This window comes from Pseudophryne corroboree (assembly GCF_028390025.1).
Source record: "Pseudophryne corroboree isolate aPseCor3 chromosome 8 unlocalized genomic scaffold, aPseCor3.hap2 SUPER_8_unloc_6, whole genome shotgun sequence".
NCBI classification, from domain to species: domain Eukaryota; kingdom Metazoa; phylum Chordata; class Amphibia; order Anura; family Myobatrachidae; genus Pseudophryne; species Pseudophryne corroboree.
Window position 1 is genome coordinate 102,986 of NW_026967624.1, and position 24,419 is coordinate 127,404.

At 50.7% G+C, this 24,419-nt stretch overlaps 1 protein-coding gene across 2 annotated transcripts in view; it reads right to left on the minus strand.

Annotated features, from left to right (window-relative positions):
• The window catches only part of MARK4 (microtubule affinity regulating kinase 4), a 404,265-nt gene that overhangs the window by 49,013 nt on the left and 330,833 nt on the right, over nucleotides 1–24,419 (minus strand). For both annotated transcript variants that reach the window (XM_063950480.1, XM_063950481.1), the window contains one exon: nucleotides 2,856–2,900. In XM_063950480.1, the coding sequence (XP_063806550.1) occupies nucleotides 2,856–2,900 (45 nt within the window). The remainder of the gene's footprint in view (nucleotides 1–2,855; nucleotides 2,901–24,419) is intronic.

Below are 24,419 nucleotides of genomic sequence, written 5' to 3' on the forward strand. Positions count from 1 at the left end.
GTGACGCGGGTAGGAATAGTGACAACGTGACGCGCAGGAATAGTGACAATGTGACGCGCGTAAGAATAGTGACAATGTAACGCAGACAGGAATAGTGACAATGTGATGCAGGCAGGAATAGTGACAATGTGATGCGGGTAGGAATAGTGATAATGTAACACGCAGGAATATAGACAATGTAACACGCAGGAATAGTGACAATGTGAAGCAGACAGGAATAGTAACAATGTGACGCAGGCAGGAATAGTGACAATGTGACGCAGGCAGGAATAGTGATAATGTAACACGCAGGAATATAGACAATGTAACACGCAGGAATAGTGACAATGTGAAGCAGACAGGAATAGTAACAATGTGACGCAGGCAGGAATAGTGACAATGTGAAGCAGACAGGAATAGTAACAATGTGACGCAGGCAGGAATAGTGACAATGTGAAGCAGACAGGAATAGTAACAATGTGACGCAGGCAGGAATAGTGACAATGTGACGCAGATAGGAATAGTGACAATGTGACGCAGGCAGGAATAGTGACAATGTGAAGCAGGTAGGAATAGTGACAATGTGACGCGGGTAGGAATAGTGACAATGTGACGCAGGCAGGAATAGTGACAATGTGACGCAGGCAGGAATAGTGACAATATGACGCAGGCAGGAATAGTGACAATGTGACGCAGGTAGGAATAGTGATAATGTGACGCGGGTAGGAATAGTGACAATGTGACGCAGGCAGGAATAGTGACAATGTGACGCAGGCAGGAATAGTGACACTGTGACGCGGGTAGGAATAGTGACAATGTGACGCAGGCAGGAATAGTGATAATGTGAAGCAGGCAGGAATAGTTACAATGTGACGCAGGTAGGAATAGTTACAATGTGACGCAGATAGGAATAGTGACAATGTGACGCAGGCAGGAATAGTTACAATGTGACGCAGATAGGAATAGTGACAATGTGACGCAGGCAGGAATAGTAACAATGTGACGCAGGCAGGAATAGTGACAATGTGAAGCAGGCAGGAATAGTGACAATGTGACGCAGGTAGGAATAGTTACAATGTGACGCGGGTAGGAATAGTGACAATGTGACGCAGGCAGGAATAATGAGAATGTGACGCAGGTAGGAATAGTGACAATGTGACGCAGGTAGGAATAGTGACAATGTGAAGCAGGTAGGAATAGTGACAATGTGACGCAGGTAGGAATAGTGACAATGTGACGCAGGTAGGAATAGTGACAATGTGACGCGGATAGGAATAGTGACAATATGACGCAGGTAGGAATAGTGACAATGTGACGCAGGTAGGAATAGTGACAATGTGACGCAGGTAGGAATAGTGACAATGTGAAGCAGGTAGGAATAGTGACAATGTGACGCAGGCAGGAATAGTGACAATGTGACGCAGGTAGGAATAGTGACAATGTGACGCAGGTAGGAATAGTGACAATGTGACGCAGGCAGGAATAGTGGCAATGTGACGCAGGTAGGAATAGTGACAATGTGACGCAGGTAGGAATAGTGACAATGTGACGCGGATAGGAATAGTGACAGTGTGACGCGGATAGGAATAGTGACAATGTAACACGCAGGATTAGTGACAATGTGAAGCAGGTAGGAATAGTGACAATGTGACGCAGGTAGAAATAGTGACAATGTGACGCAGGCAGGAATAGTGACAATGTGACGCAGGCAGGAATAGTGACAATGTGAAGCAGACAGGAATAGTAACAATGTGACGCAGGCAGGAATAGTGACAATGTGAAGCAGACAGGAATAGTAACAATGTGACGCAGGCAGGAATAGTGACAATGTGAAGCAGACAGGAATAGTAACAATGTGACGCAGGCAGGATTAGTGACAATGTGACGCAGATAGGAATAGTGACAATGTGACGCAGGCAGGAATAGTGACAATGTGAAGCAGGTAGGAATAGTGACAATGTGACGCGGGTAGGAATAGTGACAATGTGACGCAGGCAGGAATAGTGACAATGTGACGCAGGCAGGAATAGTGACAATGTGACGCAGGCAGGAATAGTGACAATATGACGCAGGCAGGAATAGTGACAATGTGACGCAGGTAGGAATAGTGATAATGTGACGCGGGTAGGAATAGTGACAATGTGACGCAGGCAGGAATAGTGACAATGTGACGCAGGCAGGAATAGTGACACTGTGACGCGGGTAGGAATAGTGACAATGTGACGCAGGCAGGAATAGTGACAATGTGACGCAGGCAGGAATAATGAGAATGTGACGCAGACAGGAATAGTGACAATGTGACGCGGGCAGGAATAGTGATAATGTGAAGCAGGCAGGAATAGTGACAATGTGAAGCAGGCAGGAATAGTAACAATGTAACGCTGACAGGAATAGTAACAATGTGACGCAGGCAGGAATAGTGATAATGTGAAGCAGGCAGGAATAGTGACAATGTGAAGCAGGCAGGAATAGTAACAATGTAACGCTGACAGGAATAGTGACAATGTGACGCAGGCAGGAATAGTGACAATGTGACGCGCGTAGGAATAGTGACAATGTGACGCGCGTAGGAATAGTGACAATGTAACGCAGACAGGAATAGTGACCATGTGACGCACAGGAATAGTGACAATGTAACGCAGGTAGGAAAAGTGACAATGTAACGCAGACAGGAATAGTGATAGTGACGCACAGGAATAGTGACAATGTAACACGCAGGATAGTGACAATGTGACGCAGGCAGGAATAGTGACAATGTTACGCGCAGGAATAGTGAAGAGATACACCTCATGAGAAAGCACTAAGCGCGTTGTATCCGCAGTGGACTAAGCGTTGACTAACAGTAACAACAATGGGAGATAAGTGACCGCACTGACCTTGTGACCTCAGGTCTCCAGACTCTCTCAGATTCGTCTGCGACCCTGAAATAAGTGAAAGAGGACAAAGTCTGATTAACATCTCACGGGTAATTCCCAATGGCGTCACACATAACCGCTGACATATTACACAACGCCGCCGTATATGAAGGCGCACTGCGCCGTTACCCCGGACACAGAGCTCCGCTTCTCCTCTACTTATTATATTACACTGGCGGTAATGTCACGGCACTGCGCCGTTATCCCGGACACAGAGCTCCGCTTCTACTCTACTTATTATATTACACTGGCGGTAATGTCACGGCACTGCGCCGTTATCCCGGACACAGAGCTCCGCTTCTCCTCTACTTATTATATTACACTGGCGGTAATGTCACGGCACTGTGCCGTTATCCCGGACACAGAGCTCCGCTTCTCCTCTACTTATTATATTACACTGGCGGTAATGTCACGGCACTGCGCCGTTATCCCGGACACAGAGCTCCGCTTCTCCTCTACTTATTATATTACACTGGCGGTAATGTCACGGCACTGCGCCGTTATCCCGGACACAGAGCTCCGCTTCTCCTCTACTTATTATATTACACTGGCGGTAATGTCACGGCACTGCGCCGTTATCCCGGACACAGAGCTCCGCTTCTCCTCTACTTATTATATTACACTGGCGGTAATGTCACGGCACTGCGCCGTTATCCCGGACACAGAGCTCCGCTTCTCCTCTACTTATTATATTACACTGGCGGTAATGTCACGGCACTGCGCCGTTATCCCGGACACAGAGCTCCGCTTCTACTCTACTTATTATATTACACTGGCGGTAATGTCACGGCACTGCGCCGTTACCCCGGACACAGCGCTCCCTTCTCCTCTACTTATTATATTACACTGGCGGTAATGTCACGGCACTGCACCATTATCCCGGACACAGCGCTCCGCTTCTACTCTACTTATTATAGTACACTGGCGGTAATGTCACGGCACTGCGCCGTTATCCCGGACACAGAGCTCCGCTTCTACTCTACTTATTATATTACACTGGCGGTAATGTCACGGCACTGCACCGTTATCCCGGACACAGCGCTCCGCTTCTACTCTACTTATTATAGTACACTGGCGGTAATGTCACGGCACTGCGCCGTTACCCCGGACACAGCGCTCCGCTTCTACTCTACTTATTATATTACACTGATGGTAATGTCACGGCACTGCGCCGTTATCCCGGACACAGCGCTCCGCTTATACTCTACTTATTATAGTACACTGGCGGTAATGTCACGGCACTGCGCCGTTATCCCGGACACAGCGCTCCGCTTCTCCTCTACTTATTATATTACACTGGCGGTAATGTCACGGCACTGCGCCGTTATCCCGGACACAGAGCTCCGCTTCTACTCTACTTATTATATTACACTGGCGGTAATGTCACGGCACTGCACCGTTATCCCGGACACAGCGCTCCGCTTCTCCTCTACTTATTATATTACACTGGCGGTAATGTCACGGCACTGCGCCGTTACCCCGAACACGGCGCTCCGCTACTCCTCTACTTATTATAGTACACTGGCGGTAATGTCACGGCACTGCGCCGTTATCCCGGACACAGCGCTCCGCTTCTACTCTACTTATTATATTACACTGGCGGTAATGTCACGGCACTGCACCGTTATCCCGGACACAGCGCTCCGCTTCTACTCTACTTATTATATTACACTGGCGGTAATGTCACGGCACTGCGCAGTTACCCCGGACACAGCGCTCCGCTTCTACTCTACTTATTATATTACACTGGCGGTAATGTCACGGCACTGCGCCGTTACCCCGGACACAGCGCTCCGCTTCTACTCTACTTATTATAGTACACTGGCGGTAATGTCACGGCACTGCGCCGTTATCCCGGACACAGCGCTCCGCTTCTACTCTACTTATTATATTACACTGGCGGTAATGTCACGGCACTGCACCGTTATCCCGGACACAGCGCTCCGCTTCTCCTCTACTTATTATATTACACTGGCGGTAATGTCACGGCACTGCACCGTTATCCCGGACACAGCGCTCCGCTTCTCCTCTACTTATTATATTACACTGGCGGTAATGTCACGGCACTGCACCGTTATCCCGGACACAGCGCTCCGCTTCTACTCTACTTATTATATTACACTGGCGGTAATGTCACGGCACTGCACCGTTATCCCGGACACAGAGCTCCGCTTCTACTCTACTTATTATAGTACACTGGTGATAATGTCACGGCACTGCGCCGTTATCCCGGACACAGAGCTCCGCTTCTACTCTACTTATTATAGTACACTGGTGATAATGTCACGGCACTGCGCAGTTACCCCGGACACAGCGCTCCGCTTCTACTCTACTTATTATATTACACTGGCGGTAATGTCACGGCACTGCACCGTTATCCCGGACACAGCGCTCCGCTTCTACTCTACTTATTATAGTACACTGGCGGTAATGTCACGGCACTGCGCCGTTATCCCGGACACAGCGCTCCGCTTCTACTCTACTTATTATATTACACTGGCGGTAATGTCACGGCACTGCGCTGTTATTCCGGACATAGAGCTCCGCTTCTACTCTACTTATTATATTACACTGGCGGTAATGTCACGGCACTGCGCCGTTACCCCGGACACAGCGCTCCGCCTCTACTCTACTTATTATATTACACTGGTGGTAATGTCACGGCACTGCACCGTTATCCCGGACACAGCACTCCGCTTCTACTCTACTTATTATATTACACTGGCGGTAATGTCACGGCACTGCGCCGTTATCCCGGACACAGCGCTCCGCTTCTCCTCTACTTATTATATTACACTGGCGGTAATGTCACGGCACTGCACCGTTATCCCGGACACAGCGCTCCGCTTCTACTCTACTTATTATATTACACTGGCGGTAATGTCACGGCACTGCACCGTTATCCCGGACACAGCGCTCCGCTTCTCCTCTACTTATTATATTACACTGGCGGTAATGTCACGGCACTGCACCGTTATCCCGGACACAGCGCTCCGCTTCTACTCTACTTATTATATTACACTGGCGGTAATGTCACGGCACTGCACCGTTATCCCGGACACAGAGCTCCGCTTCTACTCTACTTATTATATTACACTGGCGGTAATGTCACGGCACTGCGCCGTTATCCCGGACACAGAGCTCCGCTTCTACTCTACTTATTATAGTACACTGGCGGTAATGTCACGGCACTGCACCGTTATCCCGGACACAGCGCTCTGCTTCTACTCTACTTATTATATTACACTGGCGGTAATGTCACGGCACTGCACCGATACCCCGGACACAGAGCTCCGCTTCTACTCTACTTATTATATTACACTGGCGGTAATGTCACGGCACTGCGCCGTTATCCTGGACACAGCGCTCCTCTTCTACTCTACTTATTATATTAAACTGGCGGTAATGTCACGGCACTGCGCCGTTACCCCGGACACAGAGCTCCGCTTCTACTCTACTTATTATATTACACTGGCGGTAATGTCACGGCACTGCACCGTTATCCCGGACACAGAGCTCCGCTTCTACTCTACTTATATTACACTGGCGGTAATGTCACGGCACTGCACCGTTATCCCGGACACAGAGCTCCGCTTCTACTCTACTTATTATATTACACTGGCGGTAATGTCACGGCACTGCACCGTTATCCCGGACACAGCGCTCCGCTTCTACTCTACTTATTATAGTACACTGGCGGTAATGTCACGGCACTGCACCGTTATCCCGGACACAGAGCTCCGCTTCTACTCTACTTATTATATTACACTGGCGGTAATGTCACGGCACTGCGCCGTTATCCCGGACACAGCGCTCCGCTTCTACTCTACTTATTATAGTACACTGGCGGTAATGTCACGGCACTGCACCGTTATCCCGGACACAGCGCTCCGCTTCTACTCTACTTATATTACACTGGCGGTAATGTCACGGCACTGCACCGTTACCCCGGACACAGAGCTCTGCTTCTCCTCTACTTATTATAGTACACTGGCGGTAATGTCACGGCACTGCGCCGTTACCCCGGACACAGCGCTCCGCTTCTACTCTACTTATTATATTACACTGACGGTAATGTCACGGCACTGCACCGTTATCCCGGACACAGCGCTCCGCTTCTCCTCTACTTATTATAGTACACTGGCGGTAATGTCACGGCACTGCACCGTTATCCCGGACACAGCGCTCCGCTTCTCCTCTACTTATTATATTACACTGGCGGTAATGTCACGGCACTGCGCCGTTATCCCGGACACAGCGCTCCGCTTCTACTCTACTTATTATATTACACTGACGGTAATGTCACGGCACTGCACCGTTATCCCGGACACAGCGCTCCGCTTCTCCTCTACTTATTATAGTACACTGGCGGTAATGTCACGGCACTGCACCGTTATCCCGGACACAGCGCTCCGCTTCTCCTCTACTTATTATATTACACTGGTGGTAATGTCACGGCACTGCGCCGTTATCCCGGACACAGCGCTCCGCTTCTACTCTACTTATTATAGTACAATGGCGGTAATGTCACGGCACTGCGCCGTTATCCCGGACACAGCGCTCCGCTTCTCCTCTACTTATTATATTACACTGGCGGTAATGTCACGGCACTGCACCGATACCCCGGACACAGAGCTCCGCTTCTACTCTACTTATTATATTACACTGGCGGTAATGTCACGGCACTGCGCCGTTATCCTGGACACAGCGCTCCTCTTCTACTCTACTTATTATATTAAACTGGCGGTAATGTCACGGCACTGCGCCGTTATCCCGGACACAGAGCTCCGCTTCTACTCTACTTATTATATTACACTGGCGGTAATGTCACGGCACTGCACCGTTATCCTGGACACAGCGCTCCGCTTCTACTCTACTTATATTACACTGGCGGTAATGTCACGGCACTGCGCCGTTATCCCGGACACAGCGCTCCGCTTCTACTCTACTTATTATAGTACACTGGCGGTAATGTCACGGCACTGCACCGTTATCCCGGACACAGAGCTCCGCTTCTACTCTACTTATTATATTACACTGGCGGTAATGTCACGGCACTGCGCCGTTACCCCGGACACAGAGCTCTGCTTCTACTCTACTTATTATATTACACTGGCGGTAATGTCACGGCACTGCACCGTTATCCCGGACACAGCGCTCCGCTTCTCCTCTACTTATTATATTACACTGGCGGTAATGTCACGGCACTGCACCGTTATCCCGGACACAGCGCTCCGCTTCTCCTCTACTTATTATAGTACACTGGCGGTAATGTCACGGCACTGCGCCGTTACCCCGGACACAGCGCTCCGCTTCTACTCTACTTATTATATTACACTGACGGTAATGTCACGGCACTGCACCGTTATCCCGGACACAGCGCTCCGCTTCTCCTCTACTTATTATAGTACACTGGCGGTAATGTCACGGCACTGCACCGTTATCCCGGACACAGCGCTCCGCTTCTCCTCTACTTATTATATTACACTGGCGGTAATGTCACGGCACTGCACCGTTATCCCGGACACAGAGCTCCGCTTCTACTCTACTTATTATATTACACTGGCGGTAATGTCACGGCACTGCGCCGTTACCCCGGACACAGAGCTCCGCTTCTACTCTACTTATTATATTACACTGGCGGTAATGTCACGGCACTGCACCGTTATCCCGGACACAGAGCTCCGCTTCTACTCTACTTATTATATTACACTGGCGGTAATGTCACGGCACTGCGCCGTTATCCCGGACACAGCGCTCTGCTTCTCCTCTACTTATTATAGTACACTGGCGGTAATGTCACGGCACTGCGCCGTTACCCCGGACACAGCGCTCCGCTTCTACTCTACTTATTATATTACACTGACGGTAATGTCACGGCACTGCACCGTTATCCCGGACACAGCGCTCCGCTTCTCCTCTACTTATTATAGTACACTGGCGGTAATGTCACGGCACTGTGCCGTTATCCCGGACACAGCGCTCCGCTTCTACTCTACTTATTATATTACACTGGTGGTAATGTCACGGCACTGCACCATTATCCCGGACACAGCGCTCCGCTTCTCCTCTACTTATTATATTACACTGGCGGTAATGTCACGGCACTGCGCCGTTATCCCGGACACAGAGCTCCGCTTCTACTCTACTTATTATATTACACTGGCGGTAATGTCACGGCACTGCGCCGTTATCCTGGACACAGAGTTCCGCTTCTACTCTACTTATTATATTACACTGGCGGTAATGTCACGGCACTGCGCCGTTACCCCGGACACAGCGCTCCTCTTCTACTCTACTTATTATATTACACTGGCGGTAATGTCACGGCACTGCACCGTTATCCCGGACACAGCGCTCCGCTTCTACTCTACTTATTATATTACACTGGCGGTAATGTCACGGCACTGCACCGTTATCCCGGACACAGCGCTCCTCTTCTACTCTACTTATTATATTACACTGGCGGTAATGTCACGGCACTGCACCGTTATCCCGGACACAGCGCTCCGCTTCTACTCTACTTATTATATTACACTGGCGGTAATGTCACGGCACTGCACCGTTATCCCGGACACAGAGCTCCGCTTCTACTCTACTTATTATATTACACTGGCGGTAATGTCACGGCACTGCACCGTTATCCCGGACACAGCGCTCCTCTTCTACTCTACTTATTATATTACACTGGCGGTAATGTCACGGCACTGCGCCGTTATCCAGGACACAGAGCTCCGCTTCTACTCTACTTATTATAGTACACTAGCAGTAATGTCACGGCACTGCGCCTTTTCCCCAGACACAGCGCTCCGCTTCTACTCTACTTATTATATTACACTGGCGGTAATGTCACGGCACTGCGCCGTTATGCTGGACACAGCGCTCTGCTTCTACTCTACTTATTATAGTACACTAGCAGTAATGTCACGGCACTGCGCCTTTTCCCCAGACACAGCGCTCCGCTTCTACTCTACTTATTATATTACACTGGCAGTAATGTCACGGCACTGCACCGTTATCCCGGACACAGCGCTCCGCTTCTCCTCTACTTATTATATTACACTGGCGGTAATGTCACGGCACTGCACCGTTATCCCGGACACAGAGCTCCGCTTCTACTCTACTTATTATATTACACTGGCGGTAATGTCACGGCACTGCGCAGTTATCCCGGACACAGCGCTCCGCTTCTCCTCTACTTATTATAGTACACTGGCGGTAATGTCACGGCACTGCGCCGTTATCCCGGACACAGCGCTCCGCTTCTACTCTACTTATTATATTACACTGGCAGTAATGTCACGGCACTGCACCGTTATCCCGGACACAGCGCTCCGCTTCTCCTCTTCATTTTTTTATATTACACTGGCGGTAATGTCACGGCACTGCGTCGTAATCCCGGACACAGCGCTCCACTTCTCCTCTACTTATTATAGTACACTGGCGGTAATGTCACGGCACTGCACCGTTATCACGGACACAGCGCTCTGCTTCTACTCTACTTATTATATTACACTGGCGGTAATGTCACGGCACTGCGCAGTTATCCCGGACACAGCGCTCCGCTTCTACTCTACTTATTATATTACACTGGCGGTAATGTCACGGCACTGCGCCGTTATGCTGGACACAGCGCTCCGCTTCTACTCTACTTATTATAGTACACTAGCAGTAATGTCACGGCACTGCACCGTTATCCCGGACACAGCGCTCCTCTTCTCCTCTACTTATTATATTACACTGGCGGTAATGTCACGGCACTGCGCAATTATCCCGGACACAGCGCTCCGCTTCTCCTCTACTTATTATATTACACTGGCGGTAATGTCACGGCACTGCACCGTTATCCCGGACACAGCGCTCCTCTTCTCCTCTACTTATTATATTACACTGGCGGTAATGTCACGGCACTGCGCAATTATCCCGGACACAGCGCTCCGCTTCTCCTCTACTTATTATATTACACTGGCGGTAATGTCACGGCACTGCACCGTTATCCCGGACACAGCGCTCCGCTTCTCCTCTACTTATTATATTACACTGGCGGTAATATCACGGCACTGCGCAATTATCCCGGACACAGTGCTCCGCTTCTCCTCTACTTATTATATTACACTGGCGGTAATGTCACGGCACTGCACCGTTATCCCGGACACAGCGCTCCTCTTCTCCTCTACTTATTATATTACACTGGCGGTAATGTCACGGCACTGCGCAATTATCCCGGACACAGCGCTCCGCTTCTCTTCTACTTATTATATTACACTGGCGGTAATGTCACGGCACTGCACCGTTATCCCGGACACAGCGCTCCGCTTCTACTCTACTTATTATATTACACTGGTGGTAATGACACGGCACTGCGCCGTTATCCCGGACACAGCGCTCCGTTTCTACTCTACTTATTATATTACACTGGCGGTAATGTCACGGCACTGCACCGTTATCCCGGACACAGTGCTCCGCTTCTACTCTACTTATTATATTACACTGGCGGTAATGTCACGGCACTGCACCGTTATCCCGGACACAGTGCTCCGCTTCTACTCTACTTATTATATTACACTGGCGGTAATGTCACGGCACTGCGCCGTTATCCCGGACACAGCGCTCCGCTTCTACTCTACTTATTATATTACACTGGCGGTAATGTCACGGCACTGCGCAATTATCCCGGACACAGCGCTCCGCTTCTCCTCTACTTATTATAGTACACTGGCGGTAATGTCACGGCACTGCACCGTTATCCCGGACACAGCGCTCCGCTTCTACTCTACTTATTATAGTACACTGGCGGTAATGTCACGGCACTGCGCCGTTATCCCGGACACAGAGCTCCGCTTCTCCTCTACTTATTATATTACACTGGCGGTAATGTCACGGCACTGCACCGTTATCCCGGACACAGCACTCTGCTACTCCTCTACTTATTATATTACACTGGCGGTAATGTCACGGCACTGCACCGTTATCCCGGACACAGCGCTCCGCTTCTCCTCTACTTATTATATTACACTGGCGGTAATGTCACGGCACTGCGTCGTTATCCCGGACACAGCGCTCCGCTTCTCCTCTACTTATTATATTACACTGGCGGTAATGTCACGGCACTGCGCCGTTATTCCGGACACAGCGCTCCGCTTCTACTCTACTTATTATATTACACTGGCGGTAATGTCACGGCACTGCGCAGTTACCCCGGACACAGCGCTCCGCTTCTACTCTACTTATTATATTACACTGGCGGTAATGCCACGGCACTGCACCGTTATCCCGGACCCAGAGCTCCGCTTCTACTCTACTTATTATATTACACTGGCGGTAATGTCACGGCACTGCACCGTTATCCCGGACACAGAGCTCCGCTTCTCCTCTACTTATTATAGTACACTGGCGGTAATGTCACGGCACTGCGCCGTTATCCTGGACACAGCGCTCCTCTTCTACTCTACTTATTATATTACACTGGCGGTAATGTCACGGCACTGCACCGTTATCCCGGACACAGAGCTCCGCTTCTCCTCTACTTATTATATTACACTGGCGGTAATGTCACGGCACTGCACCGTTATCCCGGACACAGCGCTCCTCTTCTACTCTACTTATTATATTACACTGGCGGTAATGTCACGGCACTGCGCCGTTATCCCGGACACAGCGCTCTGCTTCTACTCTACTTATTATATTACACTGGCGGTAATGTCACGGCACTGCGCCGTTATCCCGGACACAGAGCTCCGCTTCTACTCACCTTATTATATTACACTGGCGGTAATGTCACGGCACTGCGCCGTTATCCCGGACACAGCGCTCCGCTTCTCCTCAACTTATTATAGTACACTGGCGGTAATATCACGGCACTGCGCCGTTATCCCGGACACAGAGCTCCGCTTCTCCTCTACTTATTATATTACACTGGCAGTAATGTCACGGCACTGCGCCGTTATCCCGGACACAGAGCTCCGCTTCTACTCTACTTATTATATTACACTGGCGGTAATGTCACGGCACTGCGCCGTTACCCCGGACACGGCGCTCCGCTTCTCCTCTACTTATTATATTACACTGGCGGTAATGTCACGGCACTGCACCGTTATCCCGGACACAGCGCTCCGCTTCTCCTCTACTTATTATATTACACTGGCGGTAATGTCACGGCACTGCACCGTTATCCCGGACACAGCGCTCCGCTTCTACTCTACTTATTATAGTACACTGGCGGTAATGTCACGGCACTGCGCCGTTACCCCGGACACGGCGCTCCGCTTCTCCTCTACTTATTATATTACAATGGCGGTAATGTCACGGCACTGCACCGTTATCCCGGACACAGCGCTCCGCTTCTACTCTACTTATTATAGTACACTGGCGGTAATGTCACGGCACTGCGCCGTTACCCCGGACACGGCGCTCCGCTTCTCCTCTACTTATTATATTACACTGGCGGTAATGTCACGGCACTGCGCCGTTATCCCGGACACAGCGCTCCACTTCTACTCTACTTATTATATTACACTGGCGGTAATGTCACGGCACTGCGCCGTTATCCTGGACACAGCGCTCCTCTTCTACTCTACTTATTATATTACACTGGCGGTAATGTCACGGCACTGCGCCGTTATCCCGGACACAGCGCTCCACTTCTCCTCTACTTATTATAGTACACTGGCGGTAATGTCACGGCACTGCACCGTTATTCCAGACACAGAGCTCCGCTTCTACTCTACTTATTATATTACACTGGCGGTAATGTCACGGCACTGCGCCGTTACCCCGGACACAGCGCTCCGCTTCTCCTCTACTTATTATAGTACACTGGCGGTAATGTCACGGCACTGCGCCGTTATCCCGAACACAGCGCTCCGCTTCTACTCTACTTATTATATTACACTGGCGGTAATGTCACGGCACTGCACCGTTATCCCGGACACAGAGCTCCGCTTCTCCTCTACTTATTATATTACACTGGCGGTAATCTCACGGCACTGCACCGTTATCCCGGACACAGCGCTCCGCTTCTACTCTACTTATTATATTACACTGGTGGTAATGTCACGGCACTGCGCCGTTATCCCGGACACAGCGCTCCGCTTCTCCTCTACTTATTATATTACACTGGCGGTAATGTCACGGCACTGCGCCGTTACCCCGGACACAGCGCTCCGCTTCTCCTCTACTTATTATATTACACTGGCGGTAATGTCACGGCACTGCGCCGTTATCCCGGACACAGCGCTCCGCTTCTCCTCTACTTATTATATTACACTGGCGGTAATGTCACGGCACTGCGCCGTTACCCCGGACACAGCGCTCCGCTTCTCCTCTACTTATTATATTACACTGGCGGTAATGTCACGGCACTGCGCCGTTACCCCGGACACGGCGCTCCGCTTCTCCTCTACTTATTATAGTACACTGGTGATAATGTCACGGCACTGCACCGTTATCCCGGACACAGCGCTCCACTTCTACTCTACTTATTATATTACACTGGCGGTAATGTCACGGCACTGCACCGTTATCCCGGACACAGAGCTCCGCTTCTACTCTACTTATTATATTACACTGGCGGTAATGTCACGGCACTGCGCCGTTACCCCGGACACAGCGCTCCGCTTCTCCTCTACTTATTATATTACACTGGCGGTAATGTCACGGCACTGCGCCGTTATCCCGGACACAGCGCTCCGCTTCTCCTCTACTTATTATATTACACTGGCGGTAATGTCACGGCACTGCGCCGTTACCCCGGACACAGCGCTCCGCTTCTCCTCTACTTATTATATTACACTGGCAGTAATGTCACGGCACTGCACCGTTATCCTGGACACAGCGCTCCGCTTCTACTCTACTTATTATATTACACTGACGGTAATGTCACGGCACTGCACCGTTATCCCGGACACAGCGCTCCGCTTCTACTCTACTTATTATATTACACTGGCGGTAATGTCACGGCACTGCGCCGTTATCCCGGACACAGCGCTCCGCTTCTCCTCTACTTATTATATTACACTGGCGGTAATGTCACGGCACTGCGCCGTTACCCCGGACACAGCGCTCCGCTTCTACTCTACTTATTATATTACACTGGCAGTAATGTCACGGCACTGCACCGTTATCCCGGACACAGCGCTCCGCTTCTACTCTACTTATTATATTACACTGGCGGTAATGTCACGGCACTGCGCCGTTATCCCGGACACAGCGCTCCTCTTCTCATCTACTCATTATAGTACACTGGCGGTAATGTCACGGCACTGCGCCGTTATCCCGAACACAGCGCTCCGCTTCTACTCTACTTATTATATTACACTGGCGGTAATGTCACGGCACTGCGCCGTTATCCCGGACACAGCGCTCCGCTTCTCCTCTACTTAGTTATTTTATTACACTGGCGGTAATGTCACGGCACTGCGCCGTTATCCCGGACACAGCGCTCCGCTTCTACTCTACTTATTATATTACACTGGCGGTAATGTCACGGCACTGTGCCGTTATCCCGGACACAGCGCTCCGCTTCTCCTCTACTTATTAGAGTACACTGGTGGTAATGTCACGGCACTGCGCCGTTATCCCGGACACAGAGCTCCGCTTCTACTCTACTTATTATATTACACTGGCGGTAATGTCACGGCACTGCACCGTTATCCCGGACACAGAGCTCCGCTTCTACTCTACTTATTATATTACACTGGCGGTAATGTCACGGCACTGCACCGTTATCCCGGACACAGCGCTCCGCTTCTCCTCTACTTATTATAGTACACTGGCGGTAATGTCACGGCACTGCACCGTTATCCCGGACACAGCGCTCCTCTTCTACTCTACTTATTATATTACACTGGCGGTAATGTCACGGCACTGCGCCGTTATCCCGGACACAGCGCTCCGCTTCTCCTCTACTTATTATAGTACACTGGCGGTAATGTCACGGCACTGCACCGTTATCCCGGACACAGCGCTCCTCTTCTACTCTACTTATTATATTACACTGGCGGTAATGTCACGGCACTGCGCCGTTATCCCGGACACAGCGCTCTGCTTCTACTCTACCTATTATATTACACTGGCGGTAATGTCACGGCACTGCGCCGTTATCCCGGACACAGAGCTCCGCTTCTACTCACCTTATTATATTACACTGGCGGTAATGTCACGGCACTGCGCCGTTATCCCGGACACAGAGCTCCGCTTCTACTCTACTTATTATATTACACCGGCGGTAATCTCACGGCACTGCGCCGTTATCCCGGACACAGAGCTCCGCTTCTCCTCTACTTATTATATTACACTGGCAGTAATGTCACGGCACTGCACCGTTATCCCGGACACAGAGCTCCGCTTCTACTCTACTTATTATATTACACTGGCGGTAATGTCACGGCACTGCGCCGTTATCCCGGACACAGAGCTCCGCTTCTCCTCTACTTATTATATTACACTGGCGGTAATGTCACGGCACTGCGCCGTTATCCCGGACACGGCGCTCCGCTTCTCCTCTACTTATTATATTACACTGGCGGTAATGTCACGGCACTGCGCCGTTATCCCGTACACAGCGCTCCGCTTCTCCTCTACTTATTATATTACACTGGCGGTAATGTCACGGCACTGCGCCGTTACCCCGGACACGGCGCTCCGCTTCTCCTCTACTTATTATATTACACTGGCGGTAATGTCACGGCACTGCACCGTTATCCCGGACACAGCGCTCCGCTTCTACTCTACTTATTATAGTACACTGGCGGTAATGTCACGGCACTGCACCGTTATCCCGGACACAGCGCTCCGCTTCTACTCTACTTATTATATTACACTGGCGGTAATGTCACGGCACTGCGCCATTACCCCGGACACGGCGCTCCGCTTCTCCTCTACTTATTATATTACACTGGCGGTAATGTCACGGCACTGCGCCGTTATCCCGGACACAGCGCTCCACTTCTCCTCTACCTATTATATTACACTGGCGGTAATGTCACGGCACTGCGCCGTTATTCCAGACACAGCGCTCCGCTTCTACTCTACTTATTATATTACACTGGTGGTAATGTCACGGCACTGCGCCGTTATCCCGGACACAGCGCTCCGCTTCTCCTCTACTTATTATATTACACTGGCGGTAATGTCACGGCACTGCGCCGTTACCCCGGACACAGCGCTCCGCTTCTCCTCTACTTATTATATTACACTGGCGGTAATGTCACGGCACTGCGCCGTTACCCCGGACACGGCGCTCCGCTTCTCCTCTACTTATTATAGTACACTGGTGATAATGTCACGGCACTGCGCCGTTATCCCGTACACAGCGCTCCGCTTCTACTCTACTTATTATATTACACTGGCGGTAATGTCACGGCACTGCGCCGTTATCCCGGACACAGCGCTCCGCTTCTACTCTACTTATTATATTACACTGGTGGTAATGTCACGGCACTTCACCGTTATCCCGGACACAGCGCTCCGCTACTCCTCTACTTATTATATTACACTGGCGGTAATGTCACGGCACTGCACCGTTATCCCGGACACAGCGCTCCGCTTCTACTCTACTTATTATATTACACTGGTGGTAATGTCACGGCACTTCACCGTTATCCCGGACACAGCGCTCCGCTACTCCTCTACTTATTATAGTACACTGGCGGTAATGTCACGGCACTGCACCGTTATCCTGGACACAGCGCTCCGCTTCTACTCTACTTATTATATTACACTGACGGTAATGTCACGGCACTGCACCGTTATCCCGGACACAGAGCTCCGCTTCTACTCTACTTATTATATTACACTGGCGGTAATGTCACGGCACTGCACCGTTATCCCGGACACAGAGCTCCGCTTCTACTCTACTTATTATATTACACTGACGGTAATGTCACGGCACTGCGCCGTTATCCCGGACACAGCGCTCCGCTTCTACTCTACTTATTATATTACACTGGCGGTAATGTCACGGCACTGCGCCGTTATCCCGGACACAGCGCTACGCTTCTCCTCTACTTATTATATTACACTGGCGGTAATGTCACGGCACTGCGCCGTTACCCCGGACACAGCGCTCCGCTTCTACTCTACTTATTATATTACACTGGTGGTAATGTCACGGCACTGCACCGTTATCCCGGACACAGCGTTCCGCTTCTACTCTACTTATTATATTACACTGGCGGTAATGTCACGGCACTGCGCCGTTATCCCGGACACAGCGCTCCTCTTCTCATCTACTTATTATAGTACACTGGCGGTAATGTCACGGCACTGCGCCGTTATCCCGAACACAGCGCTCCGCTTCTACTCTACTTATTATATTACACTGGCGGTAATGTCACGGCACTGCGCCGTTATCCCGGACACAGCGCTCCGCTACTCCTCTACTTATTATAGTACACTGGCGGTAATGTCACGGCACTGCGCCGTTATCCCGGACACAGCGCTCCGCTTCTCCTCTACTTATTATATTACACTGGCGGTAATGTCACGGCACTGCACCGTTATCCCGGACACAGCGCTCCGCTTCTACTCTACTTATTATATTACACTGGCGGTAATGTCACGGCACTGCACCGTTATCCCGGACACAGCGCTCCGCTTCTACTCTACTTATTATATTACACTGGTGGTAATGTCACGGCACTGCGCCGTTATCCCGGACACAGCGCTCCGCTTCTCCTCTACTTATTATATTACACTGGCGGTAATGTCACGGCACTGCACCGTTATCCCGGACACAGCGCTCCGCTTCTACTCTACTTATTATATTACACTGGCGGTAATGTCATGGCACTGCACCATTATCCCGGACACAGCGCTCCGCTTCTCCTCTACTTATTATATTACACTGGCGGTAATGTCACGGCACTGCGCCGTTATCCCGGACACAGCGCTCCGCTTCTACTCTACTTATTATATTACACTGGCGGTAATGTCACGGCACTGCACCATTATCCCGGACACAGCGCTCCGCCTCTACTCTACTTATTATAGTACACTGGCGGTAATGTCACGGCACTGCGCAGTTACCCCGGACACAGCGCTCCGCTTCTACTCTACTTATTATATTACACTGGTGGTAATGTCACGGCACTGCGCCGTTATCCCGGACACAGCGCTCCGCTTCTACTCTACTTATTATAGTACACTGGCGGTAATGTCACGGCACTGCACCGTTATCCCGGACACAGCGCTCCGCTTCTACTCTACTTATTATATTACACTGGCGGTAATGTCACGGCACTGCACCGTTATCCCGGACACAGCGCTCCGCTTCTCCTCTATTTATTATATTACACTGGCGGTAATGTCACGGCACTGCGCCGTTATCCCGGACACAGCGCTCCGCTTCTACTCTACTTATTATATTACACTGGCGGTAATGTCACGGCACTGCGCAGTTACCCCGGACACAGAGCTCCGCTTCTCCTCTACTTATTATATTACACTGGCGGTAATGTCACGGCACAGCGCCGTTACCCCGGACACAGAGCTCCGCTTCTCCTCTACTTATTATATTACACTGGCGGTAATGTCACGGCACTGCACCGTTATCCCGGACACAGTGCTCCGCTTCTCCTCTACTTATTATATTACACTGGCGGTAATGTCACGGCACTGCGCCGTTACCCCGGACACAGAGCTCCGCTTCTCCTCTACTTATTATATTACACTGGCGGTAATGTCACGGCACTGCACCGTTACCCCGGACACAGAGCTCCGCTTCTCCTCTACTTATTATAGTACACTGGCGGTAATGTCACGGCACTGCACCGTTATCCCGGACACAGAGCTCCGCTTCTCCTCTACTTATTATAGTACACTGGCGGTAATGTCACGGCACTGCGCCGTTATCCCGGACACAGAGCTCCGCTTCTACTCTATTTATTATATTACACTGGCGGTAATGTCACGGCACTGCGCAGTTACCCCGGACACAGCGCTCCGCTTCTACTCTACTTATTATATTACACTGGTGGTAATGTCACGGCACTGCACCGTTATCCCGGACAAAGCGCTCCGCTTCTACTCTACTTATTATATTACACTGGCGGTAATGTCACGGCACTGCACCGTTATCCCGGACACAGCGCTCCGCTTCTCCTCTACTTATTATAGTACACTGGCGGTAATATCACGGCACTGCGCCGTTATCCCGGACACAGCGCTCCGCTTCTCCACTACTTATTATATTACACTGGCGGTAATGTCACGGCACTGCGCCGTTATCCCGGACACAGCGCTCCGCTTCTACTCTACTTATTATAGTACACTGGCGGTAATATCACGGCACTGCGCCGTTATCCCGGACACAGCGCTCCGCTTCTCCTCTACTTATTATATTACACTGGCGGAAATGTCACGACACTGCGCCGTTATCCCGGACACAGCGCTCCGCTTCTACTCTACTTATTATATTACACTGGCGGTAATGTCACGGCACTGCGCCGTTATCCCGGACACAGAGCTCCGCTTCTACTCTACTTATTATATTACACTGGCGGTAATGTCACGGCACTGCACCGTTATCCCGGACACAGTGCTCCGCTTCTCCTCTACTTATTATATTACACTGGCGGTAATGTCACGGCACTGCGCCGTAATCCCGGACACAGAGCTCCGTTTCTACTCTACTTATTATATTACACTGGCGGTAATGTCACGGCACTGCGCCGTTATCCCGGACACAGCGCTCCGCTTCTCCTCTACTTAATATATTACACTGGCGGTAATGTCACGGCACTGCGCCGTTACCCCGGACACAGCGCTCCGCTTCTCCTCTACTTATTATATTACACTGGCGGTAATGTCACGGCACTGCGCCGTTACCCCGGACACGGCGCTCCGCTTCTCCTCTACTTATTATAGTACACTGGTGATAATGTCACGGCACTGCACCGTTATCCTGGACACAGCGCTCCGCTTCTACTCTACTTATTATATTACACTGGTGGTAATGTCACGGCACTGCACCGTTATCCTGGACACAGCGCTCCGCTTCTACTCTACTTATTATATTACACTGACGGTAATGTCACGGCACTGCGCCGTTATCCCGGACACAGCGCTCCGCTTCTACTCTACTTATTATATTACACTGGCGGTAATGTCACGGCACTGCGCCGTTATCCCGGACACAGCGCTACGCTTCTCCTCTACTTATTATATTACACTGGCGGTAATGTCACGGCACTGCGCCGTTACCCCGGACACAGCGCTCCGCTTCTACTCTACTTATTATATTACACTGGCGGTAATGTCACGGCACTGCACCGTTATCCCGGACACAGCGTTCCGCTTCTACTCTACTTATTATATTACACTGGCGGTAATGTCACGGCACTGCGCAGTTATCCCGGACACAGCGCTCCGCTTCTACTCTACTTATTATATTACACTGGCGGTAATGTCACGGCACTGCACCGTTATCCCGGACACAGAGCTCCGCTTCTACTCTACTTATTATATTACACTGGCGGTAATGTCACGGCACTGCACCATTTTCCCGGACACAGCGCTCCGCTTCTCCTCTACTTATTATATTACACTGGCGGTAATGTCACGGCACTGCGCCGTTACCCCGGACACAGAGCTCCGCTTCTACTCTACTTATTATATTACACTGGCGGTAATGTCACGGCACTGCGCCGTTATCCCGGACACAGAGCTCCGCTTCTACTCTACTTATTATATTACACTGGCGGTAATGTCACGGCACTGCGCCGTTACCCCGGACACAGCGCTCCGCTTCTACTCTACTTATTATATTACACTGGCGGTAATGTCACGGCACTGCACCGTTATCCCGGACACAGCGTTCCGCTTCTACTCTACTTATTATATTACACTGGCGGTAATGTCACGGCACTGCACCGTTATCCCGGACACAGAGCTCCGCTTCTACTCTACTTATTATATTACACTGGCGGTAATGTCACGGCACTGCACCGTTATCCCGGACACAGAGCTCCGCTTCTACTCTACTTATTATATTACACTGGCGGTAATGTCACGGCACTGCGCCGTTATCCCGGACACAGCGCTCCGCTTCTCCTCTACTTATTATATTACACTGGCGGTAATGTCACGGCACTGCACCGTTATCCCGGACACAGCGCTCCGCTTCTACTCTACTTATTATATTACACTGGCGGTAATGTCACGGCACTGCACCGTTATCCCGGACACAGCGCTCCGCTTCTCCTCTACTTATTATATTACACTGGCGGTAATGTCACGGCACTGCGCCGTTATCCCGGACACAGCGCTCCGCTTCTACTCTACTTATTATATTACACTGGCGGTAATGTCACGGCACTGCGCAGTTACCCCGGACACAGCGCTCCGCTTCTACTCTACTTATTATATTACACCGGTGGTAATGTCACGGCACTGCGCCTTTATCCCGGACACAGCGCTCCGCTTCTCCTCTATTTATTATATTACACTGGCGGTAATGTCACGGCACTGCACCGTTATCCCGAACACAGCGCTCCGCTTCTACTCTACTTATTATATTACACTGGCGGTAATGTCACGGCACTGCGCCGTTATCCCGGACACAGCGCTCCGCTACTCCTCTACTTATTATAGTACACTGGCGGTAATGTCACGGCACTGCGCCGTTATCCCGGACACAGCGCTCCGCTTCTCCTCTACTTATTATATTACACTGGCGGTAATGTCACGGCACTGCACCGTTATCCCGGACACAGCGCTCCGCTTCTACTCTACTTATTATATTACACTGGCGGTAATGTCACGGCACTGCACCGTTATCCCGGACACAGCGCTCCGCTTCTACTCTACTTATTATATTACACTGGTGGTAATGTCACGGCACTGCGCCGTTATCCCGGACACAGCGCTCCGCTTCTACTCTACTTATTATAGTACACTGGCGGTAATGTCACGGCACTGCACCGTTATCCCGGACACAGTGCTCCGCTTCTACTCTACTTATTATATTACACTGGCGGTAATGTCACGGCACTGCACCGTTATCCCGGACACAGCGTTCCGCTTCTACTCTACTTATTATATTACACTGGCGGTAATGTCACGGCACTGCACCGTTATCCCGGACACAGAGCTCCGCTTCTACTCTACTTATTATATTACACTGGCGGTAATGTCACGGCACTGCGCCGTTATCCCGGACACAGCGCTCCGCTTCTACTCTACTTATTATATTACACTGGCGGTAATGTCACGGCACTGCACCGTTATCCCGGACACAGCGCTCCGCTTCTCCTCTACTTATTATATTACACTGGCGGTAATGTCACGGCACTGCGCCGTTATCCCGGACACAGCGCTCCGCTTCTACTCTACTTATTATATTACACTGGCGGTAATGTCACGGCACTGCGCAGTTACCCCGGACACAGCGCTCCGCTTCTACTCTACTTATTATATTACACTGGTGGTAATGTCACGGCACTGCACCGTTATCCCGGACACAGAGCTCCGCTTCTACTCTACTTATTATATTACACTGGCGGTAATGTCACGGCACTGCACCGTTATCCCGGACACAGCGCTCCACTTCTACTCTACTTATTATAGTACACTGGCGGTAATGTCACGGCACTGCACCGTTATCCAGGACACAGAGCTCCGCTTCTACTCTATTTATTATATTACACTGGCGGTAATGTCACGGCACTGCGCAGTTACCCCGGACACAGCGCTCCGCTTCTACTCTACTTATTATATTACACTGGTGGTAATGTCACGGCACTGCACCGTTATCCCGGACAAAGCGCTCCGCTTCTACTCTACTTATTATATTACACTGGCGGTAATGTCACGGCACTGCGCCGTTATCCCGGACACAGCGCTCCGCTTCTCCTCTACTTATTATATTACACTGGCGGTAATGTCACGGCACTGCGCCGTTATCCCGGACACAGCGCTCCGCTTCTACTCTACTTATTATATTACACTGGCGGTAATGTCACGGCACTGCGCCGTTATCCCGGACACAGAGCTCCGCTTCTACTCTACTTATTATATTACACTGGCGGTAATGTCACGGCACTGCACCGTTATCCCGGACACAGTGCTCCGCTTCTCCTCTACTTATTATATTACACTGGCGGTAATGTCACGGCACTGCACCGTTATCCCGGACACAGAGCTCCGCTTCTACTCTACTTATTATATTACACTGGCGGTAATGTCACGGCACTGCGCCGTTATCCCGGACACAGAGCTCCGCTTCTACTCTACTTATTATATTACACTGGCGGTAATGTCACGGCACTGCACAGTTATCCCGGACACAGAGCTCCGCTTCTACTCTACTTATTATATTACACTGGCGGTAATGTCACGGCACTGCACCGTTATCCCGGACACAGAGCTCCGCTTCTACTCTACTTATTATATTACACTGGCGGTAATGTCACGGCACTGCACCGTTATCCCGGACACAGTGCTCCGCTTCTCCTCTACTTATTATATTACACTGGCGGTAATGTCACGGCACTGCGCCGTTATCCCGGACACAGCGCTCCGCTTCTA